A 15,744-nucleotide genomic window follows, 5' to 3' on the forward strand; every position below is an offset into this window, starting at 1 on the left:
AGTGGCGCAAAATCGTGTCCTCCTAGAAATAAGACTCTCTCTTTGAGATCGTGATTGCTGATTGTTGACACTATATCCATAACCATAACCGTGTAGTTGATGTACCCTCCATGGTAAAGGTTCATAAATTAATTTTAACTCATAAAAATTATGTGTATATATTATAAAATTATATATATAAATCATAATTATACACAGGAGAAATGTCCTTAATGCTGCTGAACTGTACACTTAAAAATAGTTAATGTGGTAAATTTTGTGTGAGCATATTTACCACAATTTTTGTAAATGCTAAAGCGAAAGTATATACACTTACCATAGACAATGTGGGAAAGATCATCATCGCCCTACTCAGACAGCTTTCAGTATTTTGTTCTGTTTGTTTTCTTTTATATACACGTTACCTGCTCCTAACACGCCTCTCTTTCTTCCCCACCAGATGAAATTAAAGCAGAAATAGAGAAGCAGAGGTGAGCCCGGGCGCCTTCTCCGTGCTGACGTGCAGTGTGACGGGAACTGGCGGGGCCCGCGGGAGCGCCTTCCTCCGCGTGTTTTCTCCTGTTCCTGGTCCCGGGTGGAGGATGGGCACACACTGTCCCAGCACAGTGCTGGACACACGGCAGGACTCTGTCTCTGTCTGTACTGATGCCAAGTTAACAGACTGCTGGCTAACAGCTGCGCATTTGGAGGAGAGGGTGTGTGCATGTGGGTGCTAAGTTGCATCTGACTCTTTGCAACTCCAAGGACTGTAGCCCACCAGGCTCCTCCATCCATGGCATTCTCCAGGCAAGAATACTGCAGTGGGTTGCCATACCCTCCTCCAGGGGATCTTCCCAACCCAAGGATTGAGCCCCAGTCTCCTGCATTGCGGGCAGATTCTTTACCACTGAGCCCCCTGGGAAGCCCCCACGGAAGGCTCACCAGCATTAACTTGACCTTCCTTACCCTCTCCTCTGGGGCTTCTCCTGTGGCTCAGTGGTAAAGAATCCACCTGCCAATGCAGGAGATGCAGGTTTGATCCCTGAGTCGAGAAGATTGCCTGGAGGAGGGCATGGCAACCCACTCCAGTATTCCTGCCTGGAAAATCCCATGGACAGAGAAGCCTGGAAGGCTACAGTCCTTGGGATCACAAAAGTTGGACCCGACTTAGCAACTCAGCACCAGCAACCACCTTCCCTTGACAGAGGAGGCAGAGCCCTGGCTCTTCATGCTTCCTCAGGCAGGAGGACAGCATGTGCTGTTGCGGGACGGCCCCTCATCCTCAGAGTATTGAGGCCAGAGTCCCCCCTTCAGAAATGCAGCTCTGACGTGGCATCCGGGATCCGCGCCAGGCTGCTGACGAGACAGCTTGTCATCAGAGACCTTGTTCTCTGTGTGTGGAGCCTTGGTGTGTTTTTCCCCTAATGCGTGTCTTTAAACTCCTCCCTGTCTAGCCCCCCAGATGCGGTTTGCAGGCACCTTAAATAAACTATTGCAAGTGGGAGCGGAACTTACAGTGGTAGGGGAGAGTAGCAAAAGCAAGCTTTTTTTTTTTCGTTTCCCCTCTCCGGCCCTCTCCTGCTTTTCTCCTAGGCTCGGTGCTGCCGCTCCGCCCAAGGCAAACTTTGTAGAAGCTGACAAGTACTTCCTTCCGTTCGAGCTAGCTTGCCAGTCCAGGTCCCCCCGGGTGGTCAGCACGTCCCTCGACTGCTTGCAGGTACTGCGTTTCAGCTTGGTGGCATGCAGGGTGTTCTCACGGGCTGCGGGTGGTCCTTTACACCAGGAGCCCCCAGCCTCCAGGCCACGGGCTGGCCCTCCTGTCAGATCAGCAGCGACAGGAGACTAGAAGCAAAGTGCGCAGTAGACGTAACGCACGCGCAGCGTCTGAAACCGCCCTCCCCACACCCCAGCTCATGGAAGAACTGTCCTCTGTGAAACCGGTCCCTGCTGCCAAAAAGGGTGGGGACCACTGCCACAGGAGCTGTGCTCATGACCCTGCTACTCAGAACGCTCTGAGTTGGTGGACAGAGGAGCTCTTCACCACATTCTTTATATTACTGTCAGGGAGAGAAGACAGAATTAGCAAGTCCTGAAGCGTTGTTCCTGGATGAACTCCAGGACTAGGTTCCTGCAAGCCTCTCCAGTCACCTGTTCATCAGTTGGTGAACATACAACCTTACTCTTTGTGGGTTTCTGTGTGCATGCTTGCGTGCTCAGTTATGTTCCACTCTTTGTGACCTCATGGACTGTAGCCCTCCAGGCTCCTCTGCCCATGGAATTTCCCAGGCAGGAATACTGGAGTGGGTTGCCATTTCCTCCTCCAGGGGATCTTCCTGACCCAAGGATTGAACCTGCGTCTCTTGGGTCTCCTGCATTGGCAGGTGGATTCTTTACCATTCAGCCCTCAGGGAAGCTCATGTTTCTGTTTAAAGATACCTTATTTACAGCAGCCTGCATTGTTGATTCATTGACCTTGAGCTCATGATCAGCAGCACTCTGATACATGCCTGAACAAAGCTGATCACACGTCCTTTTTCTTTAGGGCACATCTCTGCCTTCTTGTTCTTAGCCACACTAAGATAGCACTCAGCTCTGTGCACACGGGCCATTTTAAATGGTGAAATAACCAACAAAAAGAACAAGAATGTGAACACCATGGCACTAAATAGATCACAGAAAAGTCACCGCTTACGGTATGAGAGCTGAAACAAGACGGCAAAGCAGCTCCTTGTTTGACTTCAGTTGGGAACTTGACCATCAAGTGATTCAAATTTTTCTCTGCACTGTGGGTGTCCACAAATGACCATATTAGTCTACCAAGTATTGATTTGGGACTTACATTTTAGTAAATGGGAGCATTCACAAGTGCAAATCTATGAATAATGAGATTGACTGTATTTAGGGCCACAAGTAGCCTTGTTATAAATTCCTTTTCACTGGTGAAGAAGCAGCCACGCAGAAGTTAGGGTGACTTGTCCAGTGATGTTCAGGTAGTGAGGAGCAGAAACAGCACTGCAGCTCGGGCTTCTTAGTTTGGGTCCAGCATTCTTGAATTTTTCCTGAGGTCTACTCCTGAAGCTTTGGTTTCCCCAAGAAACATTTGTTTTTAACTCCAGTGGGAACCTACAGCAGTGAAAAGAGCTAGGAAAATTTTTTCAAAATATAGTGGAGAGATACACAGTTTACCAGTACTTTCTAGAACAGGAATAGGGAATAGGTTCTGTATTGTGATTGCTTAGAAGCTGTGTTGAAAAATTATCTGGAGCCTCATCTGGGTTTCTTGAGAAAGTGCCACAGTTGATTGATTCTGTCTGCTGAGACCCAGGACTGCCAAGTGGCGGTGGGCATGCCACACTTTTGGCATCTCTAGTCTAATATTTACTCTATTAATCTCTGTTCTTTGCTATAGCTATTCTTAAAAATTGATGACAGTTTCTTCACAGAAACAGCTCTTCCAAATGAAAAGCCATTTCTCATTCAGTATAATTCTGTACTGTGTGAAGTGTGTCATCAGCCAAGAATTTTCAAATGCCAGGCTCAAATCCTACTTCTAGCCTAAAATATTTGTTGCTGTGAACATTTTCTGAGGAAAGTTTGGCTTAAGTTTAATTTTCATTGTTTTGTCCTCATGTTAAGGTTTAGTTTGGTAGCTGGTGCCGATAGTCTCCATTATTGATGTGCTAAACAGCAGCTAACATCTTCAGCACTCAGCCTGTGCTGGGCCCTGTACTAAGAGCTTTATCCCCCCAACATTGTGTTTAATCTTCCCAACAACTGTCTGAGCTTCTTACTCTCATCCTCATTTTTGAACTAATTAAACTGAGGCTTAGAGAATAAAGTGTCCAGCCCTGCCAAGTTCCCCCAGGCAGGCGGTGATGGGATTGCGTGGGTGTCTAGGACTTGTTTACTCCAAGCCTGTGTTTTTAATCAGGGGTCCTTAAACTATCAGTTTAGTCAGTTCAATTGCCCGACTCTTTGCAACCCCATGGACTGCAGCAGCCAGGCCTCCCTGTCCATCACCAACTTGCGGAGTTTACTCAAACTCATGTCCATTGAGGTGGTGATGCCATCCAACCATCTCATCCTCCGTCGTCCCCTTCTCTTCCTGCCTTCAATCTTTCCCGGCATCAGGGTCTTTTCCAGTGAGTCAGCTCTTTGCATCAGGTGGCCAAAGTATTGGAGTTTCAGCTTCAGCATGAGTCTTTCCAATGAATACTCAGGACTGATCTCCTTTAGGATGGACTGGCTGGATCTCCTTGAAGTCCAAGGGACTCTCAAGAGTCTTCTCCAACACCACAGTTCAAAAGCATCAGTTCTTCGGCGCTCATCTTTCTTTAAAGTCCAATCTCACATCAGTACATGGCTACCGGAAAAACCATAGCCTTGACTAGACGGACCTTTGTTGGCAAAGTAATGTCTCTGCTTTTTAGTATGCTGTCTAGGTTGGCCATAGCTTTTCTTCCAAGGAGTAAGCGTCTTTTAATTTCATGGCTGCGGTCACCATCTGCAGTGATTTTGGAGCCCCAAAAGATAAAGTCTGTCACGGTTTCCATTGTTTCCTCATCTATTTGCCATGAGGTGATGGGACCAGATGCCATGATCTTAGTTTTCTGAATGTTGAGTTTTAAGCCAACTTTTTCACTCACCTCTTTTCACTTTCATCAAGAGGCTCTTTAGTTCTTCTCTTTCTGCCATAAGGGTGGTATCATCTGCTATCTGAGGTTATTGGTATTTCTCCCGGCAATCTTGATTCCAGCTTGTGCTTCATCCAGCCCAGAGTTCCTCATGATGTACTCTGCATATAAGTTAAATAAGCAGGGTGACAATATACAGCCTTGACATACTCCTTTCCCGATTTAGAACCAGTCTGTGCAAATCTGGCCTGTAGCCTGCTTTGGTGAATACAGTTTTATTGGCACGTAGCTGCCTTAGTCTGTTTAGACTGATGTAGCAGAATAATACAGACAGGAGATGTTTGTTTCCCAGGTTTCTGGAGGCTGGGGAGCCCGTGATCAGGTGCCCTGGTTGAGCTCCTGCTGAGCCCTCTTCCTGGTTTGTAGATGGCCAGGCTGTCACTGTGTCCTCAGGTGGCAGACAGAGCAAGCCAGGAGTCTGGTCTCTCCTCCTTTTTAACGTTTATTTGGCTGCACTGGGTCTTAGTTTCAGCACGCAGGGTCTTGGTTGTGTCATGTAGGATCTTTGGTTGCAGCGCACAGGCTCTCTAGTTGTGGCGCAAGGCTCCAGAGTGTGGGCTCAGTAGTTGTGACATGCAAGCTAAGTTGCTCCACAGCATGTGGGATCTTAGTATCCCGACCACAGATCAAACCTGTGTCCCCTGCATCGCAAGGCAAATTCTTCACCTCTGGACCACCAGGGAAGTCCCTGGTCTCTTCTCATGGGGCATTAATCCCATCGTGAGGACCCCACTCTCATGGCCTCATCCAGATGTAATCACCTCCACAAGACCCTCCCTCTTACTACCATCACATGGAGAGTTAGGACTTCAGTTGGGGAAACACAAGCATTCAGTTCAGGGCATAACAACAGCTGGGCCCTTTCGTTGGCTGCTTTCCATCTACTACAGCTGAGTTGAAGAGTTGGAACAGAGACCACATGACCTGCAAACCTGACTGTTTAGCAGATGGTCCTCTACAGAAACAGGCTGCTGACCTCCACTCTTCACTGTTAGCCTGTACTTCTGGCCTCTTTAATTATACATAGGCTGTGTTTTCCTAGAAATGGTCTTTTTTCTGAAACAGTGTACGTGTGAGTATGATTTCTGGTGGAAACATTGACGTCCAGCTTTGCTTCAGCAACTTGAGTTACAGAACCTGTCTTAATGCTTTTGGCATATGGTTAGCTCTCTTTTAGATTGGAAGTTGTCTGTGATGTAGTAGGTACACCAGGATTTCTTTGCTTAGTATGCAAAATGGGTTGTCCTTTTTACGACATTAAAAAGTGGCTGGGCGCTCCCTGGATACTGGATGGAACGATCACTTCCTCTTGGGGTTTGTCCTTGCGCAGCCTGTTCAGCTGGCTTTTCCCGGTGTGGGCGAGGTGACTTCTGCCTTGGAAGTGGAGGGCCAGTGTCCAGGAGGAAAAGTTGGTTTGGTCAGGGTTGAGGCCAGCTATGGGTGCATCTGTATTGTGCCCTGGACGTTTTAAGGCATCCCTTTTTCAGCCTGGAAAGTTGAGTGGGTAGCAGAGATGCTTCGGGTTTGGTTTGCTACAAGTACAGAGCTCAGCGTTCCCTTTCCCCACAGGGAGAAGCCTTCCCTTGTTCTCGCTTCTCCCAAGTGATAAAGATCCTTTCCTTCAGCATCTGGTCTCTGCACGCTACCCTAAGGCCAGGACCTGGGGGAGAGAGAACTAGTTCCGTCTTGTCTAAACTAGTGAGTGATCTCCAAGTTTTTCTGGGCATAGACCAACCACAGAAATTATTTTTGAGAATATTCTCTCACAGTATTTCTTCAAGTATAAGATTATATACATGTGCTACTGCTGTCACATTACATATATTATAAACCATACAAAAGTAGACCTTTAAAAGAGTAAGATAAAAAGTGGATAGAAATAGAGTTCTAATATTTTCTTTCTACATAAAGCTGTGGGAAACCACTGGTTTAAGCTACCTGGTTCATACCACAAACATTATCTTTTAGCTTTTATTTCTAAAAGACTTTGTATGTTTTAATGCTCATTTTAAAATCAATGTATAATAATATAAGTTGTACATAGCTACATTCTCTGTTAGAAATTTCTTTTAGAACTATACAGATATGGCTGAAGTCCCTTAGACCACTAGCCCCAGACCCAGTTGCCTGTTTCGATGTTTTAATTCTTTTTTTTTTTTTAAACATAAATGGTACCATTTATGATACCCTTTTCCTGTAGAGGACTGCATGCTAAGTATTTAGGCTTTTTGCAGTCATATAGTCTCCATTCCAACTCTTCGACTCAGCCATAGTAGCTGGAAATTCCATCATAAAGCATTTATACCTGTACAGATATTTCTGTGGCTGGCTTTTTACGACGTTGGTTTTAATGTCTGTTAAAACATCCCATGCAAGTAGAGGGCACTCCTGATAAATGATACGCTACCGTTTTATTTACTCCTCCTCCTGTTGAGACTTCTTGGGTGGCTCATCCGCCTGCTAGTGGCGAAGACACAGCAGATACGGGTTCAATCCCTGGATCAAGAAGACCCCCTGGAGAGGGAGATGGCAACCCACTCCAGTTTTCTTGCCAGGGAAATCCCATCGACAGAGCAGCCTGGCAGGTTACAGTCCATAGGGTCACAAATGAGTCAGATATGACTTAGCAGCTTAACAACAACAACCGCAGCACTGCCCTCACAGGAAGCCAGCCTGTGGAGCAGTGATGAGAGGGGATGAGACAGTGGGCATCTGGACTTGTTCTTCAGAAACACACTGGAGGGGCCTCCCTGGCAGCCAGTGGTTACGACCCTGCACTCCACAGCACGGGGTGCAGGTTGGCTCCCTGGTCGGGAGCGTGAGATCCCACCGGGCTAACGGAGCCAGAAATAGATAAAAACCAGAACCACACTGGAGCATCTCCCCGCCTCCGACTGGAGCCCCCTGGGCCTGATCTGGAGCCCCGCTGTGTGCAGGCCTCTCCTGCCCGCCGGTCCAGCGGTGTCATGGTTCTGCTCTCAGCCTCTCTCTCAACCAGTTTTTCTTCCTGTGTGTTGGACGGCGGTGCTTTGGAGGCTAATAATGAGGAAAAGCTATTGAGAAGTGGCGTGAGGCCTCGGCGGGGGGCGTGTCTGCGTGTCGCAGGGGCCGTGGCCCTGTGATCGCCTCTGGAGCTGTGTCACTCTGGGCAGGCAGATCAAGAACGTAACACGCCAGAAACCAAAAGGATAAAGAACAGAGCAGCATCTGTCAGAGTCTTTACTAAGTCTCTGGAAGCAGAGGGTGCCTTAGAGTTCACAGACCCCAGAGGCCCTATCGCAGATGAGTGGTTCTTTTTATTCGGTCAGCCGTCAGGACAACCTGGAAGACTTGGAGAAAAACATTGTTTCCTGGGCTCCACCCAACCAGCCTGGTCGAGCACGTCTGCGTTGAGGTCCAGGAGTCTTTTTCTGTCACAGGCTCCCTCTTGGACTCTGAATATCAGCCCGGCTTTGAAACCATCCTGACCTTTGAGTTCCCTTCCAGCTCTCAGATTGTCCCTGACGAAATCCAGGTCAGGAGGGAGGTGGCCCGTGTCCAAACTGATCAGTCACCTGACCCCGAGGGCACAGCCCGGACAGCCTCTTGTCTCTTCAGTGGCACGGGTGACATGCAGTTTGATAGCGTTGGTGCAGAATTCAGTGAGGGTTTTTACTTTAATTTTTGGAATGAAAAATGCATGGGCATGAGTCACCATTCAGAAAGAATGAAAGCCTGAGCCACAGTATGTCTTAGTCCTGCTCCTGCTCACAGCTGCTTAGTTCTCCCTGAGCTCGAGCAAAACTTGTTATCATTAGTTTTTAATGTATCTTGCCTTTTGCGGGGTTGGGGGGGGGTAGGGGTTTTAACAGCTTGAGATATAGTTCAGATGCATGTAGTTCACCCGTCTGAGGTGTACAATTCCGTGACTTTCGTATATTGACAGAGTTGTGCAGCCATCACCACAGTCTAATTAGAGACCATCTTTATCCTCGGAAAGAAGCCTTATTTTTGCAGTCACTCCCTGTTTCCCCGGAATCCCCCAGCTCTAGGCAGTTGCTAACAACTTCTGTCTCTGTTATATATAGTTTTAATTTCTCCTTTTTTTAAAAAAAAATTCATATGGCTGTGCCAGGTCTTAGCTGCAGCGTATGGGATCTAGTTCCCCAAGCAGGGATCGAACCCAGGCCCCCTGCTGCATTAGGAGCCAAGAGTGTTAGCCCCGGACCACCAGGGAAGTCCCCAACTCCTCCATCTTTCACAGAAGTGGTTGTGCACTGGGGGCCATTCTGCACATGCCTTTTCCCCCAGCCACTCTCAGCGTCATGGGCTTTTCTGCCATCAGGAGTCAGGCCGGATGCTGTGCTTTTGGGGTGACCATGCCCCCCCGCACCCAGGGGGAGCAGAGGGATCTCTGGGAACCGGAAGTTAAAGACCAAGCCTGCCGCCTGCCTCTTAACCGCTCTGGATGGCTTCAGCCTTGGCCAGGCAGAAACTCCTCATGTCTGTGCTTTCTGTGTTTAGAAACTCATCGCTTATGGGCACATCACTGGCAACGCCCCCGACAGTGGCGCCCCCGGCAAGCGGTTGATTGACAGGATCGTAGAAACCATTTGCAACTGTTTTCAAGGCCCTCAGACCGATGAAGGCGTTCAGTTACAAATCATTAAGGTATTTCTGTCTGCCTAGTCTGGATTTTAAATGAGAAAACTCATCCCCTCTGGGAATTTGAATTTCTGATTTACCATGTGTTAGTTGTCTCAGGAGGCACTGAGCTAGAGCAAAAATATGTAAGCATCACGTAGATCTTTTGTGAAGTGTCCGAACTGATTAGTGTGGACCAAGACAGAAGAGCAGAAACAGGTGTGTTTTCAAAGTAAATAGTTCCGCTAATAATCACATAAATTGCTTGTGAATTAGATTGACTTGAAATCCTGTACTCTCTCCCCTTGAATTTCTGAGTTCCCGGACTGCCATTTCTCAGCAGGTCCTGTGTCGATACTTTTATCACCAGTTTGCCCCTGTCCCTTTATTCTCCCTTCCCATCATCCTGTTCCATTTCTGCTGCCAGGAATGGTTTGGCGTGGGATGGTCCCATCTGCTTGTCAGAACCAATCAGGATAGATGTGGTCAACGTTTCAAATCCTAAGTCCTGGACATGTTAGCTTCGTGAGGGATGGCTCTGTGCTAGCTGCACCCTACTTAAAGCTCCCTTGAAAATCCACCAGGGAACTGGGAAGCTGATCTCCGTAGCCCACCCCACCCTGCACCTCCATCAAAACACGTATATCTTGTGATCGACGTATGTGAGATCAGGTTGGAGCGTTTTCCCTCCTGAGAGAAGTATCTGGTTTTTTTGGCTTTTTAAAAAGTAAGCTGGTAGAGAGCACACTTCAACACAGCTCAGTTACTTCACATAACTTGGGTTCTATGGAGTTAATAAGTGTGTTTAGACTTTTTTGAATTTGGAGCAGCAGGTGCTTGGCTCTTGGTACTAATCATCCAGTTTAGCTCACAGAGCCATCTTCTTAAACCAAACCAAATAAAAACAAAGGCAAACCTTGTAGAAAAGTTGGGCTTTGAGAGGACGGGCAGTGAGCACTCCCGAAGATGAAGGTTTTGGATTTTTGTTTCAGGCTCTTCTCACCGCGGTCACATCCCCGCACATTGAAATTCACGAGGGCACCATCCTGCAGACGGTCAGGACATGTTACAATATCTATTTGGCCAGCAAAAATCTCATCAATCAAACCACTGCCAAGGCTACCCTCACTCAGATGCTGAACGTCATTTTCACCCGCATGGAAAACCAAGTGGTGAGTGGTCGCAGTTAGCAGCTGCCGTGAGTGGGACACCATCCCAGGCTGTGAAGTCTTTCCTGTGTGGCCTCGGTGCCTGGTGAAGAGTCTTAGCATCTTGTAATTAATTCCTTCTTCCTCTGAGTTCTCTGCGGTCTGTTTTTGTCCTTGCTTTAAAAAGCAGAGAGAGAATCTCGATGGGTTTTGAAATTTGAATTCCAGATTTGCTATGAGTTTGTTGAAGGAATTGATTTCCTTTTTTAAATGCTATCCTTCTGTTTGGATATTCTTTATGCAACAGGCTGGCTTTTTTTCTGTTCCTTATCAAAACGCTGGATCCATTTAGATTGAATCCCTTTTTCGTTACCTTTCAGTTGCAGGAGGCCAGAGAATTGGAAAAACCGATCCATTCGAAACCACAGTCCCCTGTGATCCAAGCTGCAGCAGGGTCCCCAAAGTTCAATCGTTTGAAGCAGAGCCAGGCACAGAGCAAACCAACAACTCCTGAAAAGACAGATTTAACCAATGGCGAGCATGCCAGAAGTGGTTCTGCGGTGATCACAGAGAACGGACACGCCCCCAGAGAGAGGGGCCCATCGCTCTCAGGTACGGCCCCTGCGCCTCCCCGTCCCCCACTGACCGGGCCGTCTTGCATCCAAGGGGCCGGTGAAGGAGCTGTCTGGTGTCATGACAGGAAACCTCCAGTAGCTCTTCTCTTTCTGGGCCTCCTCCTTGACTTCCCCTTTGATTTTCTCTTATGAAACATAACCCAGGAGGCCAAGTGTCTCAGATCCCGTTGTCAGTTATGAGTGTTTTGGTTGTTGTGGTGGTTTTTTTGGTCGGATGTTGGGGGGTTGTTCCTGGAATATAGCTACTGCTGTTTGATGTCAACTGTAGTGCCGTGGGTTCATGTTGGAGTGCTTGTGTCCCAGAAGGTAATCGTTTGGGTGGTTGAGCATTTAATGTCTGTTTCATCTCCCAGAAGAGGACACGGACATCATCTGTCACATATACACAGGCGCTCTGTGCTCTGCCCACTTACGGGCAGTTAGTCACTATTTATGGACGTCTTTGAAGGGAGCCAGAAGGTGGGTGGGTGGGTTCATAGAGAAATAGGCACACAGACAGCTCTGTCTTCTTCTGAGACCAAGTACATTACTACTTGGTTGTGCTTGCTTTTTTAAATGAAAGATCTTCCGCACCCGATGATAGTCTTGAAGTAAATAAAACATTAGGTGTGAAAGTTTTGAATTGGGTTGTCATATAAGATTATTTTTTAATATTTATCTCTCTTTCACTGTGCAATTTGTGCAAACAGAATTCTAAATTTATATATTTTTCAAGAACATACCTTATTCTCAAGTGATTTCTGCCAAATAATTTTTCACTCTAGCTGATGGTTCTACAATGAAATATCTAACCTGCCTTCGTAATTGGCCTCATATCTTCTTCTGCCCCATTATTTGCAGTGAGGTCTGTTGGTGGTATGTTGGCTACCAGAGGCATACTTGAGCAGCTTTTGTTCATCTGTAATTTACCAGAGCTCGGCATGGGCAGGAAGAGGCCAGGTGTTGCTGCTGGAACGTTGCTTTGCATCAGCTCACCCAAGGCCAGGACCAGAGAAAAGGCGCCACAGGAGCCACACGTGCCTTGGGTGCGCCCTGTTGGCTGCCTGGTGTCACGTGTCTCGGAAGGTGTTCAGGAAGCCCTGACCCACCTTCTGTACCGGTTTTCATGTTGGCCTTATTAACTCTCAGAGCAAAGAGCAGGCAGGTTTTTACTGGAATCAGACTGTGGCCAATCAACAAATATTAATATTTAAACACACTGTAGTGACCGTAACTGTGCAGATGGAAAAGCAGGTCTTCCTGAGCTGCATGAAAGCGCTTCCACTGCAGCCCATTTTCCACCCAGCAGCCAACATGATCTTTTAAAAGCATGGATTAGTTGAGGACCTCCCTCTGCTTAAACCCCTCTGGTAATTTCCCATCCTGTCCCATTCATAGTGGCATCTGTGCCTGCGCCATCTCCACGATGTCCAAGGCCCTGTGTGTCCTGCCTCCGCCCACCTCCCTGTACCCTTCCTTGGCTTCCTTTCCCCTTGTTTGTAATAGGATGTGCAGGTGGTGTTTCTGGTTCTTGAAAATGTGGTGCTTGCTCTTGGTACTGTGGCACCTACCGTGGTCCCTTACCCCGCCTTTGTCTCCAGGTTTCGTTTCTAACTGATCCCCTCTCTGAAGCTCCCCATCACTCTGTCCCATCACCCTTTCTTATTTTCCTCATGGCACTCTTCAAATCACTGAAGAGTTTGTGTTCACTTGTTCCTGGTCTAAGGCATCGGCCACCCTGTTCACCACAATATTCCCAACACCTGGTTTGGTGCCCAGGACATATAGTCAGTAAATACCTTTTTTCCTGAATGAATGGAGTGTGGGGGGGATTTGATTTCTAGAATATGGTTTTACAGAAACCCAGGAACCTAAAATTCTGCTCTAACACAGAATGCTTTACACTTAGCATATTGCTGTGGATTTTGTTGCCACAAGGTGTAATACACCCCATGAGGCTTCTCCCAAGATCGTGGGCATCAGAGTGCCTGTAGGAATCAGACCACAAACCTCCAAGTGGTAGATCAGAGTGGAGGTGCACCATCGCCCTTAAGAGGGACAGGCAGGCCTCACTTGTCCAGATGTGGCTCTAAAGAAAGAACGCGTCCTTCAGGAGAACCGGGTGAGGCACCTGGGAGGAAGGGCAGCCTGAGAGGCAGATGGCAGAGGTGCTGGGTGACAGACACAGCGCCCTGGGCTAGAGTCCAGGCTGCCGAGGCCCCCGGGGGCTCCAGTGCCTCGGTGACCAAGATGACGTGTCCAGCTGTCCTCTTGGTTCCCTCCTGTGGACTGGCCATCGGGGAGGCCCCCCACCTCCCCGAGGCAGTCACTGTGCCAGGCGTGGTCCTTGCTACCTGGGCACTCCACATGCATTGTCCTAGTTCACTGCGAACCCTCCCGGGCCTTCCTGAGATAATGTGCCTCCCAGTGGAGTCTGTGTGGATGACAGCTCCCCAGCAGACCAGAGGATCTTCCTCCCCTTGGCAGATTTTCATCCCAGGTTGATACTCCGTCAGTCTTATCAGCCCGTTCAAGAAGTGGATCAGAGTGCTCTATAAATTCACAAAATGAGATCTTTGAGCCTACAACATGCTAGCTTCTGTGAACCTTAGGGCATGGCCAACAGGGTTCCCTGGCGACCTCACCCCATTTGTCCATTCACAGCCCTCCAAAGACCCAACTGTTCTTGTCAGTTTTCTAAAATACAGGTTTATTGAAATTCAGTTCTATAAATTCACCTATTTAAAATGTACAGTTCAGTTCTTTGGAGTATGTTGACACAGTTGAGCAACAATCAATCACCACAATCAGTTTTAGAGCATTTTTATCACACCCAGAAGAAACCCTGTACCCAATAGTCACTTCCCATTTTCTTTTATTTTTAAGATTCTTGCTTTTTAACTCCCAGCATTAGCTTAAGCGTTTACACACGTGTATAGCTAATACGGAATATGGTAGGTACACGGTTACCATTGTGCTCACAGATGTCTTCCCTCGCTCTTTTTGTCTTGCATCCCATTCATTAAGGGAAAAACAGCCCAACAACCTGCCAAGCCCGCAGCTCCTCTGATGAAACATATTCATCAGGCTGCTAATTCTTGGGTGTTGATAGTGTACAGGGGGCTTTGGAATGTTTAGTAGAGATTAGACCCTGTCGTCATGATTCTATTAAATCATAGCATCAGAGAATGTTGGAACTAGAAAGGAACTTAGAAATACCTAGACACGTGTTTACCAAATCATGATAGACGAGATGATTTTACATGGCTCATAGGTGAATGGTTTTTATTTTAATAGTTATACATTTGTTCTAACATGCATTAAGAAAGTGTGATCAGTGTTTGAAGCCTTTGTTGTGTGAATATTATTGCTTACAGTGAGTTAAAGATCACTGTTAGATATATATATATTCACACATGTAATATAATAAGTGGTACATGAAATGGCAAAAATTATGAAGATTGTGTGTGCTGTAGCCCCGCGTTCCAGGAAACAAGCTCACTCAGAGAGGACAGTGCAGATAGTGGAGTGCAGTTTATTACATCGGTGGGCCCAAGGCAGAGTCTCCTCTTAGCCAAGGATCCCAACCAGCATTTGTGAAAACTTTATATACCCTAAGTGTATAAGGCTCTCTGAAACTAGTCTGAACAAAGGAAAAAGAAAGCTACAATCATAGTTAACCCGTGATTCTTATGCCTTAAGCCTAGGTAGTTAACAGTGGACACTTATCAATAGGTTTGTGGTCATACCCCAATAAGCATAATAGAATGTATGATTCTATTCGGTTACACAGGTAATTAGGGTATTCTTTTAGGCAATGGAGAAGGCAGTGCCACCCCACTCCAGTACTCTTGCCTGGAAAATCCCATGGACGGAGGAGCCTGGAGGGCTGCAGTCCATGGGGTCGCTGAGGGTCGGACACGACTGAGCGACTTCACTTTCACTTTTCACTTTCATGCATTGGAAAAGGAAATGGTAACCCACTCCAGTGTTCTTGCCTGGAGAATCCCAGGGATGGGGGAGCCTGGTGAGCTGCCCTCTATGGGGTCGCACAGAGTCGGACATGACTGAAGTGACTTAGCAGTTAGGCGATGGAGAGCCCTGGGGCTCTTCCTTCTGGGGGCCCTGGTTTTCCCTTCTGGGGGCCTGGTTTTCCAGTTGGTATGTCGTTTCCATAGATACTGGGCATATAGCTCAAAGTCCACAGTCTGGCCCAAGACGGAGTCCTGCTTTCAAGATAGAGCCTGTTCTGTTTCCTTCTTCCTAGGTAACACTAATCTAGACTGAACCGTCTTATTTAGATGAAGAAACAGGTTTAGAAGATTTTGCCCGTGACTGAGGGCTTTTCTAACCTCCATTCAAGTTCTCTTTGCCCTCTTAGGAGAGCATTTGTTGTTTACTCGCCAAGTTGTATCCGACTCTTTTGCAGCCCTGTGGACTATAGCCCACCAGGCTCCTCTGTCCACCGGATTGCCCAGGAAAGAATACTGGAGTAGACTGCCATTTCCTTCTCCGGGGATCTCCCTGACCCAAGGCTCTAACTCCTGTCTTCTGCATTGAAAACCAGATTTATCAGTCCCATAAGTTTAGCGCTTTCCAGTGTACAGGCTGGTGCACAAGTCTGGGCTCACTGAGATCATTCCTTTGATGTGTATCTCGGCTCTCTGGCTCCAGTCTCCTGTGTGT

The 15,744-nt window shown here is 47.4% G+C and overlaps 1 protein-coding gene across 2 annotated transcripts in view; it reads left to right on the forward strand.

The window, feature by feature from the left end:
• The first annotated feature begins 1,066 nt into the window (after positions 1 to 1,066).
• ARFGEF2 (ADP-ribosylation factor guanine nucleotide-exchange factor 2 (brefeldin A-inhibited)) overlaps positions 1,067 to 15,744 on the forward strand; it is a 69,780-nt gene continuing 55,102 nt past the window's right edge. For both annotated transcript variants that reach the window (XR_824825.1, XM_010835069.1), the window contains exons 1-4: positions 1,067 to 1,696; positions 9,177 to 9,323; positions 10,289 to 10,468; positions 10,825 to 11,056. Coding sequence is in view for 1 of the 2 variants with exons in the window: in XM_010835069.1 (XP_010833371.1) it covers positions 1,442 to 1,696; positions 9,177 to 9,323; positions 10,289 to 10,468; positions 10,825 to 11,056 (814 nt within the window). In the remaining variant the exon portion in view is untranslated. The remainder of the gene's footprint in view (positions 1,697 to 9,176; positions 9,324 to 10,288; positions 10,469 to 10,824; positions 11,057 to 15,744) is intronic.

The sequence above is a fragment of the Bison bison genome, unplaced genomic scaffold (assembly GCF_000754665.1).
Source record: "Bison bison bison isolate TAMUID 2011002044 unplaced genomic scaffold, Bison_UMD1.0 scf7180017864038, whole genome shotgun sequence".
Lineage (NCBI taxonomy): Eukaryota > Metazoa > Chordata > Mammalia > Artiodactyla > Bovidae > Bison > Bison bison.